Source organism: Scophthalmus maximus, chromosome 21 (genome assembly GCF_022379125.1).
Source record: "Scophthalmus maximus strain ysfricsl-2021 chromosome 21, ASM2237912v1, whole genome shotgun sequence".
Classification (NCBI taxonomy): Eukaryota; Metazoa; Chordata; class Actinopteri; order Pleuronectiformes; family Scophthalmidae; genus Scophthalmus; species Scophthalmus maximus.
The window spans coordinates 10,808,619-10,832,982 of NC_061535.1; the positions used below are offsets into that span (position 1 = coordinate 10,808,619).

Here is a 24,364-nt window from a genome sequence, read left to right on the forward strand (position 1 = left end):
ACAACACACTAAATCCTCCCTATTAATTTTGTTGTGGGGCATGAGTCATTGAGATTTGCTCGGCATTGTGAGACAACAGGTCAGTGACCAACAGAGACAGGTGGTGGTGGTGGTGGTGATGTCGCACAACTGACATTTTACATAGCAGATATTTTGAATGTCTCATTGTAGATATTGGTGTTCCACAGGACTTTTTTTTTGGAGCTGGACAGGAAACCTTTCAGAAAGATCTCATTGTATACCCATGCAGGAAATGAACAAACAAATATTCAGTATGAGGATTCACAGGAAACTATTAAAGATTGATTCATCATTTAGTCCTTTAGGAGCTATTGATTTGAAGAAAATAGATCCAGTCATCAGCCTCACACTGTTTTTGATTAGTTTGTCACCACCTCGGGTGGTGGGGTGACATTATCGATACCACAGAAAGGTAATGACAGGACGTCATGGTGAGCATCATTAAAACGCACAGTGATGGGATACATGTGACTTGTGCCCACCGATCCTCTGTTTAAGTTTTCTGGTGGTTTTATGCAGCATATCATATAGATCTTCATAGATTGTCACATTACGTGGGATCTGTATGGATCTATTTCTGATGCGAATGATTAGTTTCCATGGTTTCCAAAAGGAAGATGTTGCAAGGTCGTCTGTGTTATTTATTCATTTTTCTCCCGTTTTTCATTTACAAACAGACACGGATGTTTAAATATGGTGGAAAGTTTTGGCTTAGACTTAATCGGATGTGACTTCTTTTGAGAATTCAAATGCTTGATTAATCCACAGTAATGGATACCCCTGCTGTGCAAATCTATTTTTCATATCCACTGCCTTCTCCATTAAGGCATCCGCGGTATTACATATCCTCAGTCAAAAAAGCTGACTCATAGGGAGACTGGTTACTATGGAAATACAGTTATTTATAGTTTTATAGTTAACTTCCATCATACTAACGGTGTCATCAATGAATCTTAAACATTATATAATCTGATAAATGTGGGTTCTTGACATCGAAACTGAAATATTCGTATTTCATGACAACTGTGGCTTAGACAATGATTTTTTGTTTCAGGAAGGTCTGATTATATTGAAAGTGTAGGTAAATCTTTCAGAATATGATTACATAACATATGAAAGAAAGCATCGATACATAACAACCCTTCATATTAAATACACAATCTCTCAACTTTCCACTGCATATGTTAAGTAACAATAATCTAAACCTACCTCCGTCCTATCACGACTGCAAACATTATGTAAGGGTTGGCTCCTGTAGGCTTCTCTCGGCACTAATCAGCCCAATGACTGCCGTTCAAATGAGACGTGTGGGTGTGAGCAGTGTTACCTTGTTGGACCCTTTTCTCACTATAACAAAACACAAACTGCCAAACTGTGGCTGTCACCAATCAAGAGAATAGAATTTGGCTCGTATGAAGAGACGAATTTAAAATAAAACATTGGACCAATTAACAGCCAATGATGTTGGATGATGATGATCGTGTTTAAATCTGCACCATTCCGTCTGCTATACACAAAAATATATTCCAATCCATTATCTACAAGACTCATTTGACGCATTCATCACCACACAGGCATTTGGCTATGAATACTTTAATTTCCTATCATATTCAAGTGTATTTCAATACCACTACTCAGCTGTCATCATTAAATAAAAACGGGTGACGATAAGCTTTTCACTGCAGCGAGCGCTGACTAATCTCCTCCGTCGTCACAGTTAGAGATTGCAGAGTTTAATGTGTCATACGAAGTCCATGTCCAAAGTTTGACCTCCTCTTAATATTTTACTTTGTTCAAATACTTTGCCATATTTATATTTTTTTATTTTTTTATTTATTTTTACTGGCCATGTCATCCACATGGGATCTTACCACATCACAGGAAAAGCTGTAATACAATCGAATACACCCTGGCGGTTTCATTTTAAATGGTGACGTCAATTCAATCGCAGCAACTTTATGAAACTCGTTTTTTTAAAAATGCGCAATAATTGCGGAGTCAGTTTGAGATTTGCATGATGAACGCCAGCGCGCCGTGGCGGCTGCAAAATAAAGAGACAAGCCATTGAAATTGAGATACTTTCAAGCGGCTGCGTCTTTTGGCTCAGAAAGCACTCATGCGATAGACATGAAATGGGAAAATAACGGAGGTTTAGCTCCTGCAGTGCCATTGAAAACCTACACCGCTGTCATCACGGGCTACAAACTTACTTCAGGGAAAATTCGTCGGGTACACGTTTAGATAAGAAGACGGCAAAACAGTTAAACGCAACGCGAGTGATTATTCTCTTTAAAAGGTTCAACACTCAAACATTTTTATCTGTTCTTTCTTTCTTTTTTTTAAGGACACGCAAAGCAACCCCTTTGTAGCAGATAAATGCCTTTTTGCATCGGATGATAAATGCCAGCAGTCCTAATTGATATTGGACATCCATTATGCCACTATTATGTTAATTGCACTTGTACAGTGCCGGGTGACTAATGGGTTCACACTCATAAAATACCTGCAATTTTTTATTTTTAGTGCTGGCGAACTCAAAGAGTCCATTTGGATAAAATATCGGGGAACGTTCGAAAGATACAGGAGAACCGAGCGTGAATTTATTCCCTGTGTGTGGTAAAAAGGCAAGCGGGGTCGGCTGACCTGGAGTCGACGGGGAGATGTTGTCATGCAAACAAAGAATGATTTATACTTTCACAGCTTTTAACCTGCCACATTGTCTACACACACAGGAACCGCTGCGGCCCGGCTCAGGCCTGGTATCAACATGCGTCTCTCATGATGCGATCGCAAGACCGCTCTGCGTTCACAAAGACCAAATGATAATGTTGTTGCTAGCCAGTCCGACTATACAGATGGGTCCATTGTCGGCGTGTGAGATGGCGAGAGAGAGATAGGAAGAGTGGGGGCTGAGCGGATCAGTGCGCTGGCGCAGCTTTACGATGAGATAAGATTTTGAACTCATTTGGTCAATAGCCACGAGTATTTGGGAACGCGGAGAAGTGTTAAAAACACTTCTCTGTTCATTAGGAATCCGTGGCGGGCAACGGAGGACGTCAGCTGAGAAGGCGGGTCCTTCCGTAACGCGGGCCAGAACACCCTCCTGCGTTCACACTTTCAAGATGACGCGTCCCCGGACCGCCACTGCAAAAACTGCTCCTGGACATCTTCCGGAGTTCGAGTCTGAAAACGGCTGCAGAGTGAGACGCATTCGCAGCGGGGGAACACTTCTAGGAACATCCCGCGGCGTTCCGCTCGGAGCACCCAAGGGGGGCGGGACGTGCCGACGATTTCCGCTCGATGTGAATTTTTTTCCCAGAGGTTCTCCTGTTGTATTCTCACGTGGACTGGATATATCCAGAGTCAGGTTGTCGTACGAAACTTGAAATCCTCTATTAGTGGACCGCTGCGTTTAATGGTACACTATTGTAAACCGCGGGCTTTCAGGCACATTCTTGTGTAGAGTGCATCTGATGGAGAGTGTGGCTAATGGACTGTAGGCGTGTAAGTGTTTGCAACATGGGAGGGCGAGTTTTTAATGCACTTTTTGCGTCCAAATGGTAAAAAAACTAAATGTGCATTGTTTACGGCGACACGCGGATGAAAAGGTCGAGCGGAGATTTTGGTATGTTCCGCGCGCCCGCGAATACTGTCAATTAACGTCACGAAGGAACACAGAAGTGCTTGAACTAGCAGCCGATGTGTTTGAAGCTCGGCATTCATCCTCGGCATCAAAAGAGTTTGCAGTGATTAGGATTTAAAACGCAACCACAGACATCATCAAGGAACGCCTTGATTCTGCTCCGGCTGATCAAAGGCCTTGGTGGAATAAGCCTATTTAACAATTGATATTTGAGTACTGTACTGTTCTGCCGCGCTGAGTTTTAGTCCCTTTGATTTCATCTTAAAGGTTCAGCGTGCAGGATTTAGTGGTGTCTGTCGGTGGAGTGCTAAACGACCCTACGTTCTAGTCCAATGGAAACACAACAATTATTAGTTTTGAATCATTATACACCCATGAAAACATACATACTATTCTATTCCATCTTTGCTTAATTAGGGGTAGCTCCAAAATCTATACTCCATACTTTATTTTTGTTGCCTGGTAAAACACCTGCAAACCCGTCATGGAGAAGTTCAGCACAATGTCCGAATTGTGTCCACTGAATTGAATATGTAATGTAAATATAATTATATATATATATATATATGTAATTCCTCTTTAACTGAACTTCCCGTTCGGAAATACTCATTAGAAAGTTTAGCTATTTTACACAAGTTATCAGAGGAGCTATGGCAGTGTGCTGCTTGTGTTTCTGCTTGCATTGGAGTCAGCTAAGAATTTCAAATAAGACAAAGGATTAAAAAAGCAAATAACATTTGTTTTGTAATATTATAAATGCACTGATAATTAGTTGGTGGGAACTGGATAGTAGTAGAGTTCAGCCTTGTTGTGATGAAAGGAAATTTGAATAGCCCCATAGGATTGTTCATAATGAAATAAGGGAGACGCATATTGAACCAATTGTGCCGCGTCTTCTTTGTCGCCGCCGCCACCACGTGCAGATTAAGAGACGAGCATCTGTCCTGCATCGGAGCTCTACCTGTGACGTGCTGTACACAGACTGCACACTGGGCAAGTTTTGAGGCCGAAATTGACGGCTCCCGACGGTCCCGACAGTCCCGAAAGGCCGAGGGACCGTTAATCCTGCCTCGGCCGTTCGAGGACGTCTCCCTGATACAACAGAGGATGCCGGGTCGATCTGTGGAGTCGGGATGTAAGAGTCGTGCATACATGCAGACGGGCAAAGTTACGGCTCCTAATTCTGCTCATTAATCACTTGTCTGCCGAACATCCTCCAGAGGAAAGCGCCTGGTTCCTCCGAAGTAATTACAGTACTTCTTGAAATAATGCTCTCTCTCTCTCTCTCCAGCAAATGCTCATAAGTAACCTTCTTATCCCTTCTCCATTTTTTTTTTTTGCCTCAGCTGTGGAGCCAACAGCTCCCATGTCCTCTGGAGAAACTTCCTCTCCTCCTCCTCCTCCTCTTGGGCCTTTTCTGCTGCCCCCACTCTTCGCTCCTCTTCAGCTTTGTAGTGCGCAGGCTTCTTTTCTTTTTTCTTTTTTTTTTTATTCCCGGGCACACATCCATTTTGGCGTCCGATGAGGGATAAATAAATTACAGCCTCTAAAATCAATGCTCGGTCCATAATGTAGGCTGTGGGCTTAGTGCTTGCCACCGTGCTAGAATTATGCCACTGGGGCTTTAAGAAAGGGGCATTTCTTGAGCCCAGGAGGAATGGCACTCAGTAGCCCCCCCCCCGCCTCCTTTTTCTTTTTTTCTGAAAAGCTATTCCCCGCCTTCTGACATTTTATTATTTCTCATAAGTTTTTATGAGTAATATTACTTTTACTGCGGCGACTGATGGACGTTTTGAATCATAATTTCTCTCAAGGAGCTGTTAGTTTGTCACACAGCACGACAGGTTTGAACCGGTTTTCTCCTCTCGATCCTCCACCGCCTGTGGAGGCTGTTTAATTTCTCCACAGAACCACTTAAAGAATCAAAAAATAAACCCCCCAACAAAAAAAAACTAGAGTGACAACTCTAGTGCATTTATTTTTATTGGCAGCGCAAGTGGCAATGCAGTCACCCGGTCCATGAACTATGTGCCGGTGTGAGAATGAAGGATTTATAACCGTCATTGGACTGATGAGGCCTTTTTCGCAAAGTTGTCATAGTAATCCCGTCGTTGGTTTTAGGGATGTAATCACCAGACATGCATATAATACATCTCTGAATGTGTCGTGGCTCTTTGCGAGCCATACTGGACTCATCAGGATAATGTCATTTTAATAATGCTCTCTTTCTCTCGCTTCCCTTTTTCTGTGTTGCAGATGGAGATGATACCAGAGCCTGATCCTGATGATGAGGGAACAAAAATAAGTGTAAGTTCCAAAAATGTAGGCTCAAAAAGAATTTGAGCTAATTTCAAAAGATTGCTGAGGTAAATCAATCTTCATCAAGCTCTGAAAACACGTCTGCGTGGGAAATTCACATTATTACGTTGTACAGAAACACAAAAATGTGCATCTGTAGAAAAAGATTGAATGATATATGTGATGAATCAGGGATGAAGTTAGACAAAGACACTGGACGGTAAAAAAAAAAACGTACTTTTTGTGAACATCTACATTAATCTGTGCCAAACACTTGAATCTGATTGGACAATGACAGTCCAATGACGAAGCAGAATCCAATCAGAGGGCACGGCGTTGCTGCTACCTTCAACTTCCCTGCAGGTCTTGATAAGTGTTTTGAAGCCGGTGACTGTGATTGTGTTTGATGATTTCTGTCGAGAATGATGTTACATTTGAAATCTTTCGGGATCTGTTTGTATGCAAACCCACCTGCGTCGAAAAAATAAAGCCTTTCAGAACCGGCGACCGAAATGAAGACGATGGCCTTGTGATCGGATTGTCATTGTCCCAATCATTCAGATTCACAATGACTTCAAATATTTTTTCCGCACATTTACAAACTTAAATCTCCCGTGCAGATGCACGCTGAAAGCCTCACTACTCACTCTGGACTTAGTTTTGAACGTGTGTCAACGAGCTCCGCAATCTGTTTGGACCCAATTTCAGCCCACATGGCCGCGGCCCGGTGCAAAGTGGGCAGCGGTTGGCTCCGAGCAGACACAACGGCAACTGACTCGCCCTAATGATACGCCTTCAGCCGAAGAAAGGAGCTAATCATTGAAATCAGTGGCAGTGTGTCATTACTGTCACGCTGGTTCCCCTGCCGCATTCACGACCAGGCGAATGGTTCGTCCCCACCTTCTTTCATGCCACTCTAAGGACGCAAGCCTTGTCCCCGGAGGTGCTTCCAATCTAACTACGCAGTCGTCTGTAGGGATGACCTCACTGGAGTCCACGCGTAGTCCAACAACCATATGTAAAGTGTAAATGTTAGTGCACGACAGCTTGAATATCTTGTATGATGTTATTTGTCAAGGAGTTATGAGAACATTATACAAGGAATGTGGAAGCAATAATACTATAGCAGATGATTAATGCAGAGATCTTGTTCCCAGATCTCTTCAATTACTGTTGCGTAAACACTGGCACACTGTCGCTGTTGTCGCGGACAGTTTGATGAAACCAAATTTCCTTTTTGAGATCATCAGTTGATCGAGTTTAATCAATTGATTTCATCCAATTTAATCTATTTTTATTTTTTTGAAAAAAAAATATTTCCAGTCGTAGACTATAGCTTTAAAATGTATTGCACTGAACTGTACATACATTAACCCTTAAAAAGGAGAAACATATAGTTTTATATGTCATAATGATCCTGCATTGTGTGTTCTATATAACACAGTTATTACATCCTATTCCTACTTTTAACAGTTTAATTGATGTGCTTATAATAAACACAAATGCTAAAAACTGTTAAACAGGGCTTGAGCAATATGATGTTCTATGAGACAGTAGAAATTTGTCAGTGATGTTAGACCATTTTCACCAAGGTTGCTGTACCTTAAATTTCTGCTTGTGTCAGTGCATTACAAACAATGTATCAGGTATATTATTACAAAAAAAAAAAACATAATCCCAAAAGACAAAATGCTCTACTGTCTGGAACAGACGGTTTTTTGTCAATTGACTTTACAGAAATGCACTTTATCATGTTGTATGCTGGCGTCACAGTGATGTACTGACATGGATTTTCAATTTTTATCCCCAAGACACCTCTAGATTTAATACTCAAGGACAGTGTGTGAAAAAGTTTTGGCTCCAATGCCACCAGTTTAAAAAGGTATGGTGCAGGGACTTCATGCCCCAATAGGACGGAACACAAACCTGCACAATCTAGTTGAGAACCTCCCCTGCCAAGAAATCTGTGATATATATATATTTATTTATTGTGTTTGCTTGTTTTTTCATTTTAATTATGGCCAAATATTACATGAAGAGAATCCTGCACCTTTTCTTTTCTTTTTTTTTAATACGGTGACACAATGTGTAATGCAACCTAGTAGTTTTATGTCATACTGTCCAATGTTATGACACCGTGCTCTCTTTTAATCACTCAAACAGACAGTGAAGGTCCAGGGCAACGACATCTCACACAAGCTGCAGATGTCCAGAGTAAGCAAGAGTGACGAAGGGCTGTACGAGTGCCGGGTGACGCGAGCGAACTACGGGGAGATTGTGGAGTACAAAGCCCAGGCCTGGCTGAAGGTCAACATCACGGCCAGGCCCCGGCGACCACTGCCGCCTCCCAAGAAGAGCTCCCCGCTGCACCTGACGGACAAGAAGCCGAGAAAGTCCAGCTCCCCTCTGGGGCAGGACAGCATGAGTACGGACCAGAGGGTGGCCTCCACCTCCACCTCTCACACGTCCTCCAATACAGCTAAACACAACCCCGGCTCAGGTAAGGCCCCTGCGGGAGGGTTACATAATGAGGGCACTGTGGCGCACCAACACTCTTAGAGCCAGAACTTTTCTTGCCAGCGTGAACTGGAGTTTGGCCATTTGCTTTGGTTTATAAAAAGAGAAGAAAGTGTTTGGATGAGATTCTGAAAAAGCCAACAGACCTTAGTATGGTGTAACCCAAGGGTAAAAGTGAAGCTTTTTTAGAGCTGACCCCCGCGATGAGAGAGGTAACCATGTTCCGAGGCGGACCGCTGCACCTGCATCACCCAGAATTAAAGAGAAGCAGACCTCCGGGACCTGGTGGCTCTGCAACAGCTGAAGAGACTGTGCGGAGAGGAGCCGGTCTCCCAGAGCTACCAAGACAAAATGCATGTGGGACGGAAAATAAGGCAAAGCAGGAAAATGGGATTTCAAAGTCACAATTAAGAAAAGTTGGCAAAGTAGTGTGATCAATGATTCTTTGGTATCGATCAGCAACTATCCATCTTGCTTAGACGCAGAGTGCTAAACTGTCCCTGCCGAGATCGTGAGATGGTTTCAAGATTATAGTACAGTTCTGGAAACTCAGAACACTGTAGGCTTTTCCGCTGCCATATCTGGCTCGCAGGTAACGTCACGTTTACTCGACTGGCTGCAAATGGAAAAGGTCATGGCAAACAATGTCGTCGCTGAATCTGAACTGAACTCTGTCATCCGGGGATGGACCCCCCCCCCGGATGACAGGCACACAGAGACGGCCAGTAAAGAGACGTAATGGATTTTCTTCATCCGCTGGCTACGTTATACGATTTACATTTCAAAGCAAGTCGGGAAAGGATTGTTTTCTCTCGTACTGTCGGAGAGTGAGGGTCCTTAGTTAAGGGTATGATTAAAAAATATATTCTGTTCAGGAGCACATGGAGAAGAATTGAACTACTGCACTGACCATATCTGTGATAGCAGCACACATACACATACACGTTACAGCGACCAGTGATTGGACTTTCGACGCTCATGCGCCACAGTTACGTGATTGCAAAGGCTTATGGGTGTGCGCATGTATTTGCGGAGCCCGGGCAGTCGCTGTGTCTTTAAATATAAAAATAAATGAATCAGTGATTCCTCTATTCAGCTTCACAATGTTCATAATAACTGTTACTGTCATTATTGGTAACCAAGTGACCCAGGTGGTGCAATCTTGTTTCCTCCAGCTGAAATGAAGTCTTTTCCAGTCATCGCAGATCTGAAAAAAGTCTTTGATTTTATGTCGTGTGGCTGGACCAGAGTCTTTATTCTGGGATCACAGAGTCAAGCGCCTGCCTCCAGCATTCCCAAAAATGTTGCTGCAAGGCTCTCAACTAGGAAGATGAGAATATGTTTCCCTCTTTCATGTCTCTCTTCACCGGCTGCCCATGACTTTCTAGAATGGTTCCAATACTTTACTATTAATGTTTAAGGCACAGTCAAGATCCCCGGCCTTATTTTAGAAATGTTCATGTCCCACGACCGGCCCTCGAAAAACACCATTTTTCTTCAGACAAAATGTTACATAACGTGAATCATTTGAAAGATGCTATGATCTGGCTCAAAGTTGTATTTATTTTCTGTTGGACAGACACAAACATAATTCAGATAGATTCACTGCAGTACATCTGTATCATGGGCGCTCCGGCACACCTTTAACTGTCAGGCCATTCTGAGACCCCGAGTCCGTAATTACATTCAGCCGATTGCAGAGAATATTAATGTTACCTTTTGTCCTTCATCCAGTACATTAACACAGATTTCAAAGACGCGTGCGCGTCTAATGCCCGCTGAGTTTTTCTCAGCCTCCGCGAGAACTGAAAGATGTGTGCTCACGGCTTGTGGAGGATAACTTGACCATTTCAATGGTTTCTGAGGTCAGCAGGGCTTCAGGTGATTCTCTTCGACAAGCACGATCGAAATCTTTTCAAGGGATACTTTAAGTAAAGGGTAAAACATAGCCACTAAATATTTTTTCATACATACTCATGTCAGACTTTTATTTTTTATTTAAAAAATAAACTGCACAAAACAACATTGAGGAAAAAAAACATTGGCCTTTTTGACAACACACATGTTTATACAGATAGAATGCAAAGAAAAAAAAATGTGTGAGTGTGTAAGTGATTTGCACTGACTTGATGGCTGGGAGAGCATGCTGCACACTGCACTTTAATATTGTCCAGACTTTCCTCTTATCTTTTGGACTCCAGCGTGGCTTAGGAGGAAGTCGGCCTATCTGTTGTTATATCGGCCGCTGTTGGGCGGCCCACAGTTCACCCTCAGGTGTTCCCGTGTAAATTTGCTCTCATTAACCCTTGGCAATATATTAAACTCTCATATCAAGATAGGCTATAATTGTGCTGCTCCTTCTCATCTATAAATTCCAGTCATTCGCTCTCTGGCCAGACAGTTCAAACACATAGTCAGCCCGGCTCTGGGCTCAGATAGCCCCCTGCACCCCGAAGCAAAACTCAGAAAGATATTACTTGCCACTGAATAGAGGTAAAAAAGTTGAGTAATCCCCGGGGCTGCAGAGTCGGAGATTATGAGGCAGCCAAATTATGCTGACAACTGTGTTGCAGGGAGCCCTCTGTGCGGTGTGTCTGACACTGATAAATGCCTCTCCGTGGCTGCTCAGACAGCCTTAGCCACCTTCTATGAGCAGCAGAGAGGTGTTGAGCTGAGGGCGGCGGAGTTCTATTGCTCCTGTGCTCAGGTTTGAGGCGGATGAGCAACAATGGCTAAATGGCCTGAGATGAAATTAAACCTGCAGGAGTGCAGATATTTTTCCTTTTCCGCATTGCTGCATCCGTAAACAATGAGGCACTTTCCAGATGGGGGGGGGGGGGTCGGCTGGTGGAGTGGCTGTGGTTGTTCACAGCTACTCCCCACCAGTGTGTCAGCTGTTGTTAGATCACAGCTCAGCCTCCATCGTTCCTGGCAGTGTTGTTTTCTCAAAGCTCAGAGGTGACCGGAGCTGAATGCGGGGGGGGGGGGGGGGGGGCGGCGGAAAGAAAAATGTCCCCCAAGCCCGACTTGTCCTCCTACCCCTGAGGCCAGCCTGGTTACTGCAGGAAAGGAAAACAAATATGAACTCATCTTGATTGCATAAGCATTCATCCAAACAAAAAACAATCACTGACCTTGTTTTTAAGAACCAACATATTTTATTTTACTATTTTTTAAACTGCCTTGACACCAATGAGTCATCATTCCACTAGGTGGTCGGGAACAGCAGGACTGCCGTTCATGGTTGCATTCATATTGCCCTCGCAGCCGCACGCAATGTCAGTGTGTCACTTCAGGTCCTTGTGGATGCTTCCATTGTTCCCAACGTTCTAACACCACTGTCTTGTCTGTGCATGTAAATCTGGGCTACTGTATGCTGAGGTCTCATGGGGGATTGGCTGCATGACTCCATTTGAAGTGATACTGACACAGTGACTGCTTGTGTCCAGCAGGCAAGAGAACCAAAAGGGAAACAGGGACAGTAACAATATGGAGTCAGAAACCAACATGTCATGACACGTTATACCAAATGAATTGACATAATTAAAAACTGACCAGCCAATATATAGCTTGGCATTACGTGAGGCAATTTCAATAGCAGATGGAGTTCCTCAGGGATCCACTCTCGAACCTCTTCTGGTTGAGAATAATATTCGCGCCCACATAGATTATGTAGTGTGAACGGATGTCACAGGTTGTTCTGGCTGCTCCAGTTTACTGAGGAGGAAGTAATGACCAAAATGATAGCCTGACTTTAATTGCACGTCCTTGTCTACCTAAGACTTTTTATACAGTTGTGTATTTAATGTTATTTTAGTAGTCATGACGGTTGTACTAACCCTGGATTATTACCCTTGTCTGAGAGTTTTTCTAAGGAAAGTAAAAACTGGATGTTGACAAAAGCTGAAAAATTCATAGAATATCTGTCTTTGGTTGAGGAAAGAAACTGATATTGAAAGAAGACTGAAGGATAAGTAAAATGAGTATGCGCTGGTGGACCCACATATTCAGCCCTAATCAGCTGCATGTTCCTCATGTCAGTTATGGCTTCATGCACTGCAAAGTGTTTGCAGTAATGTCGGCTAAAACACACGCAAAACTGCTCTTGTGAGCCTTTCAAATGTGGCGGATGGCAATTTTGGAGTTTGCATAGCAGACGGCGTGATCACATTTAGCCTCACCCACGGCTGAACAGTCAAGCTGCAAGGTAATGACATCCAGTTGTATTTAACCAGCCAGTCGGCCAAAAAATCCAGTCACGGCTCAGGCAGGCAGACAGTCGGTTAGAGAGTGTTGGCTATCAGTCAACAAGCAAACCAGACAGCGAGTTTTACAACAGAGCCACCAGGCAAGTGAGGGAGTGAGTCAAAGAGACAGTCAGCTAGCCAGTCAGCCAGCCAGGGATCAGCAGGAATAGATGGAACTGGCGCTATGCCAGTTTGAGCTCCCTGTGGAGGTGCTGTGGTGATTCACATCCCTGCCTCACTGAACCTGACTGCCTCGCTGGCCTGGAATCGATATTTCGCATCGCCATCTCGCCGCGCCAAAAGACATTTTGGCAAAATGCAGAGAGTTGTGTTAGGTTAAGTAGGACAAAATGAAGTGTATGCGATGTGGGTCTATTCTAGCACGTGCTAAGAAAGCCCGGAGAGGTCTCACTATGGACGTCAAGGCGGGAAGGAGAAAATGTGAAAATTAAAGAAAAAAGAAAAGAAAAAAAAGACATTCAAACTCCTGAGACATGGTGTAATAGTCGGACAGACAGACACCTTTTCACAAAGCATACACGTTTCATTCAGCTTCCCCCATCTGTCGCTGGATAGTCATGTAAGAATGGAGCTTCATTCCAAAAGACTTGGATACATGAGAAATTATAATCACTGGCACTGCCCACAGAAAGGCTATTTTTTATGAGCATTCAGATGAATTGCTCGAACGAATTCTTTTCTCTTTGCTCCGCGATTAAAATGCACGGTAGTGTACAAAAACAGCAGTAATTCACAATGGTTCCTCCTTTGTTGTTGTCTAAAAATAGCATGGGAGCACAAAAGGTACATTTCCCTTTAGTGTGCTTACAGCCAAGGTTAGTGTTGGAAGTGAAAAACGGAGCGCACACACACACACACACACACACACACTGAACAGCTTTAAAAGAATATGTGTGATTTATATTTGAGAGTTATAGCTTTAGACATTGTGTTGCTTCTTTCCCCCTTGTTTGTGGCTGGCGTACTTATTTTCTCTGTGCCAGGGACAGAACAAATGGAAACCTTCTCACAGAACAAGGTGAAAAAAGTCTTGTATATGTTATATTAGTATTCACACTGTATTTCACTGTGCTGGTTGTGGCAGGGAAACAAAGAAGTAGCTGTCGCTGGATTAAAGAATCGCTCTGGTTTCTGGCGACATGGTGAAAGGACAAAGAGGTATAGCTATTAAGTTTAGTTAAGCCGAAATGGAATGAGACAGATTGATCAAGAGGAAATTACAGCACATTTACAGTGAATAAGAAGATATGAATAAATGGACCTTTAATGAAAGGCTCTGTCGAACAGAGGAAAAGACCTGTCCCAGATCTGAGAGGTCTGGAACGGTTCATAATGTAGCAGCAGATCAAAACCTTTGGACCATAAACCATTTAGTACTTTATGAAACACCAGTAGTACTTAGATCTGGTTGACAGACAGGAAGTGTAAAGATTTGAGTGTTTAATGTGTTTGAGAGTGTTTCACTTTCCATTCGGATCCATAGACAGCAGTCACTTCGACTGAGTATAAACCGTTAACTGTATATTAAAATGGACGTAATCACCAGGTCCGGAAATTAGAGGCAATTCAGAAGTGCCCGGAGTCCTGTATTCTCTGGACTCACCAGCAGAGGGCGACTCACCGGTTGCAAAAAGAACCTCATTTAACACTGTTTAACATTTTCCTGAGGAGTTGATGGGCTCAATCGCTATAGTTTCAAGTCTTCTTTCTGCGTGTGCTGAAGGCTGTTTTTCACTGGGCTGCTCGGCCCCGCCTCTTTTCAGTTATTCTTTTACCCGATAAAGTCATATCCACATGCACCCTCTTTTACTGTATGCGTTTCGTCGGACGGCCCAACTGAAAAATTGCTTTGCAAATGCCGTATAAAACAATGGAAACCACCGCAGCAGCAAATCAATAGCCTATGAATAAAATAAAATAGAAATCCTTCCCTCCCTCCCGCTCCGTACCAGTGTGTCTTGTTTACCAGTTTCGAGGTCTGGAGGGAGTGGGTCCAATCTTTAGGGTTGATTGTCAGGGCTGACAGCATAGATTTGTGACAGCTATTTTTTCCTTTTTTTTTTTTGCTTTGTTTGTTTAACGTCTCTCTCAGTAATTTCGCTTTAAAGCGGTTCAGGGAACGTTTATTTTCCAATTCCACATCGCAAACTACACTATTCACGGCTCTGCCGCCGTTGTACTCGCTGTAGGTTGAGCTCCGGTTGTAGGCTGCACAAACATGTGTGTTCTGGATTTTGGCAGCCGTTTGGCACAAAATAAAGACGAGTTATGAAATAAGACTTTAAACTATCTAATCGTTTGCATAATGTGTGTATGTAAAGTACAGCTTTTTCATTGATTATGGTTGAAGGTAAAGGCTACTTTAGGACTTTTCTACCCTGGCTGTTGCTCAGCCTTAAGCCTTTTGTTTGCCTATTGAAAGGCAAATCTTTACATGCTTTACATGCAAAAAAATAAATAATCTTTAAGTTCTTTTAAACTGGTCACAATGGCTGAGCACTGTAGTTTTTGAACAAACAGGATAACATAGTGCTAAGTGCTTTTTCCCACAGCGCATTAATCCACATTTGGTTCTTGGTTCAAGTGAATATCTGAGCCAGGAGGACAGTGTGTGAGGGATAGTGTGCAGTGTGTGTGTGTGTGTGTGTGAGTTTATGGTAACGAAGGAGCATGTCGTACCGTGCGGCTCACTGATGTCTTTTAATAGCTTTCGGACAACAATGGAGCTCTGCGGCACAGATGAATGAGCTATGTCCCTCTTTGGATTGATATGGCGGAAATTGGAGTAAATGTAAATGCAGTTCAGTAAACATATCATTTTGATGATTCTTAAGTTATACAGTGTGGTAGGAGTTTTTATTTTTTAAATGTATATATATATATACATATGTTTCTGCCTGCAAAGCTTCCCTGACGCAATCTACAAAAACACTGACCCACATGCGCATTAGCATAGTTCGAAGTGCAGTCGGGGTTCACTCTGTAAATAACTAACGCTGGCAACCATGGCTTTGACAGGCGTGCACTGATTGGCCATAGCGGTGTGTTATACACTATCATTATACGAGAAAATGAATTATTCATGCCGTGGCTGAACACAGGGGCCGTGATTGGTAAGGACAGTGGTGTTAACGCACCGCTGATATATTTTCTCTATTCACTGTACCATGGCCGGGGGGGGGGGGGGGGGGGCGCGCATGGCACAACCCATGACACAACCCTGCGGATACTGAACTTTGACTTTGGTTTTATTGTTACTATAGATTCATGTGCAAAAAGCTTGATATTACACGTTCTCAGTGAACATTCTGATGGACCGCCCCCCCCCCGTCTTTGCTCTGCTCTGATTATTAGCTGGAGGCTGATTCATTATTCTCTACGTGGAGGCTGTTTGGGCCCAGAGTGATTGCTGCTCCTCTGCGGCACCCCTGTTCTGAACATCACCTCCAGCTAAATTAGATGGTGGTGGGGATGGAATAAAGGGTCAAATCCCCCCCCCCTTTTTTTTTTTTACCATTCCTTCCTTTATCCCTCAATCCCCAGTAGCACAGACAAGCCACAGTTGGGCCGCAAGGAACAAAGTGTTCCCCTGGTCCATTTTCCGTCCTACAGCCATCTCCCGGTCTGGCACAGGAATCTAGTAAATGTCAATATGATTTAGTTTTCTATTACCCGAGTACTGCCGTGTTTTCACAGGATTACAACTTGTCTTGTTTCTCGCCCCCTTTTCTCCTTACATACTATTCTTTCCTGATCCAAGCGCGGGGGGGGGGTGGGGGGTTTGCACCGACGGAGAGCAAACCGCAACTCTGCTACGTAGACTTGTACAGTTGTCGGTTGTTGCTCTGCTCTCGTCGCTTTCACGCTCGCCCGTCCCCGAGGTGCGGGCGAATCAAGCTTGCGGTTGTTAGTCATGTCGGAGACATGAACGTCCGCAGTGATGATAGCAGTTTGTCAAGGGCCAAGGCGACAGTAGCTGCCCCTCATGAATCCTTTTCACAGCAGGTTCCAAGGCTGTTTACTTTAACGGGGGGGTAATTTCCAGCTCCGCATATTACAGTGAGAAAGCCCGGGCATGATGCAGCGCGCGAAATATGCAAAAACGAAGGCGCGACCACCATTACGTTGAGATTCAGTGTCCGCACGTGTGTGGACTTTGATTTCGTTCCAAGGCGGAAAAAAAACGACACTTCAAGTTTTCCCTCTCCCGGCAGAGGGAGGCAATGGAGTAAATGCCGACCATTCGCGTCAAATAGATGGATCGATGTCAATGTGTTTTTGTGTGTTTTCCTAAAGTCGCATTCAAAAGCAATTTGATGCTGCTACCCCCGAAAAAATGTCATCAAGACCCCTCAAGACTTTCTGAATAGATGTGTCACGTCATACGTCTTTGTGCATTGTCCTGCTGCCTAGCAGTGCCGACATTTTCTTTTGAAGTGGACTGCGTCCTTATGGGGCGACGTCTAATGAAACCACATGGTATAAACTGAAACGCGGAAGAAGTTGAAACACACGCATGCAACCACACTATTCAGTGCAGGTGACTCTCACGACAGATATGAGTCCATTGATTATAGTCCGTTTATATTCAGTTCTATATGCACTAGAATCTTTTCTCTTTTACTTTGTTGAGAATTGTCTATTGTTTTTTTTCTTCTTTGTTTTTTTTTTCTTCTGCTTTCTCGCGTCGTTCCCTGTCCGACCTTGACCTCCTCCACGAGCAGAACACAACAGCCCCGGGACTGGTTAGCATGTAATGTAATATCCATTGTTTGATTTTTTTTTTTTTAATCCCCATGTTCCTTCTCTTTACAGGTGCAAGAATATCCTCCAGCTGTGGACTGACTGTCCTCCTCGTGTGTGGTTTGGTGAGGGATGCCTTGTTATAATTCGAGGAACTGACACGATTTGCTCCCAGATCTCTCTCTCTCTCTCTCTCTCTCTCTCCCCCTCCCTCTCTCTCTCTCTCTCTCTCTGTGTTTACTCCCAAAGTGAACATGAAAATTGTCTGTTTTACTCTCCCTCCCCCCCCGCCCCCCCCGCGGACAGCACAGTTGGCCCTCATTTCCCAGCCACTACTGCTCTTGCGCCCAGCACATTGTTATTAGCCAGTGTAAACACCAGTCACCTTTAAACCGGTTGGATTACCTTTTGTACAGACGTCGACCCGAACACCATCTGAGGTGCAACGCTCTGGTGTGAAGAAGAACAAAAAACGGACTCTGTATCTCACTGGACGAATCTCAGTGGAAGAAACGGACTCCCTCGCGGTCCTTCGATGCTCCAGTTCATGTGTTCATTGCTCAAAAGTGAAACAAGAAAAAAGGAGAATCTATATTTGTGTAATATACATGACTCCAGATATATATCTGTTTTATTTGAAACACCTAGAATTGCTGTACGTGCTGTACACATAGCTGACACGCGCCCATAATAGGCCATGGAACGTCATCGTGCACAGGCCCTCTCAAAGAAACAAAAAGAAATTCAAGTACGTGTTAATTCAGACTGTTAACATTAACCATCAGGTTAAAAAAGGTTAGATTCCTGTTTTGTTTTTCTCTCTCTTTTTTCAGTCAGCTGTATTGGCAATCCAGGTGACGGCACTGATGTGCTCACTTTGACGTCTCCTTAGCGACAGATGTGCATGCTTTTTGGTCTGAAGGCTTAAAAAAGAGAAGAGCATATGTCATTTTTGAGCTACATTGGAGGTCGGTGTTACAGAAATGTTCCATTTAGTTTGATTGTAATGTGCTACCTTTGGTGTGAAAAAGACCAGAAAGAAAATAAATTGTCCCTTGTACCTTTTAATTTGTATTGCATCCTTGGTAGGAATAAAAAAAGAATGTCCCAATTCATGCGACATCTAAAATCCTGAAATGTGACCATTGGATGATTAATTTGAATTGACCCGTGTCATTATGACAGTGAATGGATACATTTGTAGCCTCTTTGGATCATGAGTAGCGATCATTTCTGTTAACGTTTATTGGCGAGCACACAGACACACATATTTGCACCCTTTCAGACGGATGCGGCGCGCGACGGGGAACAATGTATTTGGAGGAATCAGTTTGTTTTGCTGAAAAATCGCTTGAATTTTATTTTCGCACCTAGATGTCACAGTGATATATTTTTTGAAGCTTTATTTTCCCGATGATATATGATTGAGATTTTTAGCCACTCGGAGCATTTATAAGCGAAACGCTTTGACAATCTGACACAAAGACAGGTTCGGTTTTTCCTCGCAGCGCGACAACTCCTCTCTCCATTCAGACCATCGCCGCGGTGCAAGCATGACCGCCAGAATATGACCTCTTTTGTTGTTGTTAACTTTTGAGCTGAAAGGGATCATGGTACCCCATCCATTGCCAATGCAGATGTTCCAATTCAAGCTGAAGTATTTATAAATAATAGAATAGTGGATTTATGTCTCAAGAAATCATGCTGTAAGTGAATGTTATCCACCATGAGTGTACGCTGCCCGAGCGCAGCCGTTGCCCTGCAATGAGATCAATACTTTACTTTGGTCGATGTTGTCCCCTAAGCACACACACTATTTTAATTCTTCTTTTTTTTTTTTTGCTCAGTCGACGCCCGAGACTTTCACCTAACTTTAAGGTGTCCAAGCATGGTTATCTAGTTCCTCACGTGTCGTATGGTATAATCTAACATTCATACACGACATGCAGATGTCATTTGCCAATAATTACTGTGCTGTGTGTGCTTTTCCCGAGGCAAAACTGCTCACCCCACTTTGTGCTTTCATTTCCGCTTTGCAGACAAAGCAAAAATGTATAGTTCTACTGTGTTCCCAAAGAGCTGCGGTGGGACGACTTGTTGATTCAGCGTCGGGGGGTTTCGGGGGGCTGACGGAGCACGTGGTGCTCTGGGATCAGACCAGGGACGTCTCCCGATCGTCTCCAGCCTCGGTGCAAGACGTGCGAGCAATAGCGGGCAAACCCTGTCTAATCCCTCAAGCTCCAAATAGCTTCGGGGTGTAGTTGGACAGTTAATCTAGCAACACTTTCATATATATAAATATATATATGCCACTCTGCTGTGACTGGAAATAGATTTGCTGCGTTTTGAAATGAGACGTGTTGTGTAATATGATTCAGAATGTTAAGTTTGCGGGGGGGGGGGGGGGGGGTAATGAGAAGATTATTTTAAGGCGTTGGGACGGGACTCTGTTGGAAATGTGCCTGAGCACTTTGGGGGAGAATGTGCACAGTTTGAGTGGACATGTTGACTTTGTCCAATCCTCATGTAAAAAGTTTCAGATCTGTACAACTTGTAAATGAATTAATCAGCATGTTAAGAATTTTTTCTTTTTTTTTTTTGAAAGTCGATTTAAAAAGGCAGAGGCCAGTGATGTTCTGTACTTGTAACAATGGTGTCATGTACTCATATTGAAGTGTTAACAAGTCCAAAGTGGGTCTTCATCTCTTCAAAATGAACTTTGGTAAAAATGTATTTGACAACAAAAAAAAGAAAAGATATCTATATATATTAGAGACATCTCCTTTATATAGCTTCCATCCTAATCTAGGGGACTTCTTCACCGTGGGTCTCTGCAGCATATTGAAAACAAAGAATGAAAGATTGGAGAAATTGATTGATTTGATATTGTGATCAGAGAGGAGCCAAAATGACGTTTGTTAAAGAAATAAAATAATTTGAAGTTTGGGTGTTGATGGAGGGGCAGTGGTGCTTACGGGCAACAATGTCTCTGTTACCAAAGAGGAGAACAGTTCACGACGATGGCAAGAAGCAGCCGCTCCTTCATCCAGGGATGTTATTTCAGAAACATCACACAACCATTTTTTTTCTGTTCCGTTTTATATGCCGCGCTCCTCATCCACTCTAGATGTATTTGTTTCTTCTGATGTATTGCATTCCAACGCGGTCCTGTCTGTTTGTTGAGCTGTCAAAAATCCTGATGACTTCTGATTCTTTTTCTTCTTTGGTATTGTGTGAGGCTTCTGTACTGGAACATTGCAACAGTTTGTATTATAATGACAATATCAGAATAATATTTAAATAAATCATTTTCACAGATGAAATTCAAACACTGGGGGTCGTCCGTCTGTTTGGTCGGTAACACACTGGGCTCTGTCGAGAGTGAACCACTGGGAGAGCGCTGACGCTGCCAAAAACCGGCCCAGCTTCCGACTCGGAGGAAAGTTGCTTTTGTGTGAGTTTGATCACTTTTCATTTGATAGTTTTTCCAAATCAACCCGGCATTTACTTATACAACCACCCACAGACTCAGAAAATACATGTATGTGTCATTAGTGTGTGTGTGTGTGTGTGTGTGTGTGTGTTGCTACTGATCAGAAGGATTTTTAACCAACTGACCCTCATGTAATGAAATTAGAGCTTTAAAACAATAAGGTTGTAATGCATTATGCCGTAAAACTCGAACTGTACATGTTATCATAGTGACCATGTGCATTTTAAATGTATTATGTATGTGTGCTGTGTTAGAAATGCAATGAGGCTTTATGTGCCTCCACAGACTTTAACTCATCACACATTTCACAAACTGCAAATGTCCAGTTAATCAGCGTGCGATTCTTGAGTATTTGCAAACACCAACGGAGTGCTTGGTGGTGCATGGAACTGCACATTTATCCATACATGGAGGGCATATACAAAACTGTTTTGACCTACAAGGGAACATGGGAAAAAATGACAGGACAAATTAACTACAGTGCACTTCTAAACAAAAGATTTCAACTCTGATAGGTTCCTGGACGAAATGAAACTCAGAGTCCCCGCAAACGACTCCCGTGACGTTCAGGTTGAGGGTGGAACGAGGAGCAGCAGTTTGCAGGTGATACTGCAAATTGGTCTTACTGCAGATCTCAGATCTCTATCTTTTGGCAGTCGGCCTCCATCGGCGCACGCCTCGGAAACAGGAAAGCAGCTCTCCGCGGGTAGAAATGGGCCCCCGTCAAATCTCATCATCCATTCATCCGTTTGAAAGACAAGATAGAGGAATGGAAAGTGAGGAGAGAGGGAGAGAAAAGCTCCTCTCTGGAACTGAGGAGCGAATTTTGGCAGCGGCAGCTCGACTAATCAGGTTGACTTAATCAGTGAATTCAGAATGCAACGCAGGCACAGGAGCAAAGGAAAAAAAAGAGAAAAAAAGGGGAGCGACGGAAGGAGAGATAGACGAGCAACAATACAAAATTAACCCTCGGCCCCATGTTTGTTAATTCAGCAAGCAATGACAGTTATTTATGTGGATGCAAAGACAGAGCCAACCACCGGGCCTGCCTCTGGCGCTGGTCCTCCTGCTGCACAGAGAAAGAGGAGATGTGGGCATCATCATACGACTCTGAGCTTGTCTAGATCGTGCATATTCAAATACTTTGTGTTGCGGCAGGGTTGCTCGATTTCAGACGGCCGGTCACGATCGGTCCGTCTTTTTTAGCGTGCTTCCGCCGAAAAAAAACCTAAACAGAACGCGGCGAGATAGCTCAAGTTCTGATTTTCTACATGCTCATGAAATAAACATGTAGCGACGGGATCCACGCTGGGCAAGAGAGCCGCTGCCGTTTCGAGCCATAATGCGAAGCCCCCCCCCCACTGGTAACACTGCATGCGCACGGCGATGTATCCTCAACTGCTTCCTCGCGCCGCAAGGATGACATTGTGTGTCAGATGAAATGGGGGATGATCTAACCATAACAACTCTGCGGGAATCCGGTGGCCCTAAAGGTTGGCAAGGTGGATTTGACTGGAAGTGTCTGCCCCCCCCCCCCCAAAAAAAGACCCGCTGTTCCTTCTCAGAAAAACTCTGCAAAGAGGAACGACTTGATCTACCTGAGAGTCCAAAGCCTGCGGGTTGGCACTTAGAGGCCTGCGATGTTGGTCATGCTGTTTGTACCTCGGGTGCGTTGCTTTCGAGTCTGACATCACGATGACACTGAGACCTTATTGTGACCAGGAAATGCCATGCCAATCGGCCTGCTACAGTTCGATATTGGTGCCATCGGAGGAGGTGGATGACCGAAATAAATGAAGGTTTTCAACCTAAACAACAAAACAGAATATTTGGTATTGCCTTTTGACACAAGCCACAATCACAAAGACGTGTTGTCCTTTGTCAGTACCGCTGGCAGATTTTCAGTAGGGCCCCGTCCTCCTTACGTGGTACAGTACATGACCCTATTGCTGTATGTTAACCTAGCTATGAATTATAAATTAACTGATGGGTATGCACAATTCAAACACTAGTGTCTGCTGAAATAGCGAAGCTACGCAAAGTAGATTTTGTCCTGTCTCTTTTCGAGACAGGACCCTTTAATGGTCACGATCGCGCAGTGCAAGCAGCACCCAAGCGTAAAAAACAAATCAATTATCTTGTCAATTGACATTGAAAGTACAATTACTGAAATTACCACCAGCTTATTAACGAACAATTAACCTGCATGGGTTCATGGGCCCCAAGTGGTGATCCCACTTGGTCAGAGCCATCATGAACCTTTCATCCTACAAGGTTCTATGGAAGTTCAACAGTGTCATCCCGCTCCTGTCTTTGCTTGTGGACGGCAGCAGTCAGTGTTGATTGAAAAAAAAGTCCTGCATGTGGGCTACATGAACAAAGGACTGATGCTGTATTTTTTTGATAGATTATTATTATTATACAGATGGATTTAACGTAAAAAAAATCTGGGCAGCAGTGATGATTGTTGGGAAAAACTCAAAATCCCCAAATCAACAAACAGTGGACGAAGCTGCAGCATCAAACTCGTGGCACGAGCGTATCGGGAGAATGTATAGTGTCGCCAGCAGCTGATGAACGAGTGACGCGTGAATGAGCAGCTGATGCCTGAATTAACGCTGCGTTCAATTCATAAATATTCATCAGTTGTTGTCACACACACAGCTTAGATGGCGATTTTACGGTCGAGGGGAAACTGGTTGCACTGATTGTGATAAATAATACGAGATGAAGTGCGTTAGGGCCAAAAGTGCGGCTTGGATGAATGGGGTCAGTCACCTCGTGGGAATCTGCTCATGCAGCACTTTTCCACGTGAAGACATAAGAAACAACAACAAAATCCAATTTGCAAACTCCCGTCCAAACAAATTGATTGTCAGCAAGAGGATAAAACAATAAAACAGACGTACCATTTGGGATTTTTTTTTTTGGGGGGGGGGGGATAAAACCCACGAATCTTTCACACGAATGCTGACGGACACCTCTGACTTAATTGGATGAAGGGTCCTCTGACATCATCTTATTGGCGCTGTTGGGATGCAGTAATTCTGCTCAAAGGTAAAGGAATTGAAGGGCAATAAACTTTCCTAAAGTTTCTGTTGTTGTGTGTGTGCGAGCGAGAGAAGAGTGTGTGTGTGTGTGTGTGTGTGTGAGTGTGTGTGTCTCCATGAATGGTCCTGCATTATTTATTTGCACTCATTAAAAGTAATCAATTGGAACTGGCATTGATGTAGGGGTCTTTATTGAGCTTTCACGAATCCGTCACTGTAATGTACCGTGTGACTTTCTCACCCTGTTTGATTGTTTTGTCCCGCAAAAGGCCCAAAGGAATGGAAATGTGTTTGTGCGGACCCATCAATGCCAAGCATACCTCGATAACTT

At 43.6% G+C, this 24,364-nt stretch overlaps 1 protein-coding gene across 1 annotated transcript in view; it reads left to right on the forward strand.

Annotated features, from left to right (window-relative positions):
- Positions 1-20,819, forward strand: part of vstm2a (V-set and transmembrane domain containing 2A) — a 58,500-nt gene extending 37,681 nt beyond the window's left edge. Inside the window, exons 3-5 of the mRNA XM_035619778.2 lie at positions 5,921-5,971; positions 8,126-8,462; positions 17,563-20,819. Coding sequence (XP_035475671.2) covers positions 5,921-5,971; positions 8,126-8,462; positions 17,563-17,636 — 462 coding nt within the window. The 3' untranslated portion in view covers positions 17,637-20,819. The remainder of the gene's footprint in view (positions 1-5,920; positions 5,972-8,125; positions 8,463-17,562) is intronic.
- Positions 20,820-24,364: the final 3,545 nt, after the last annotated feature.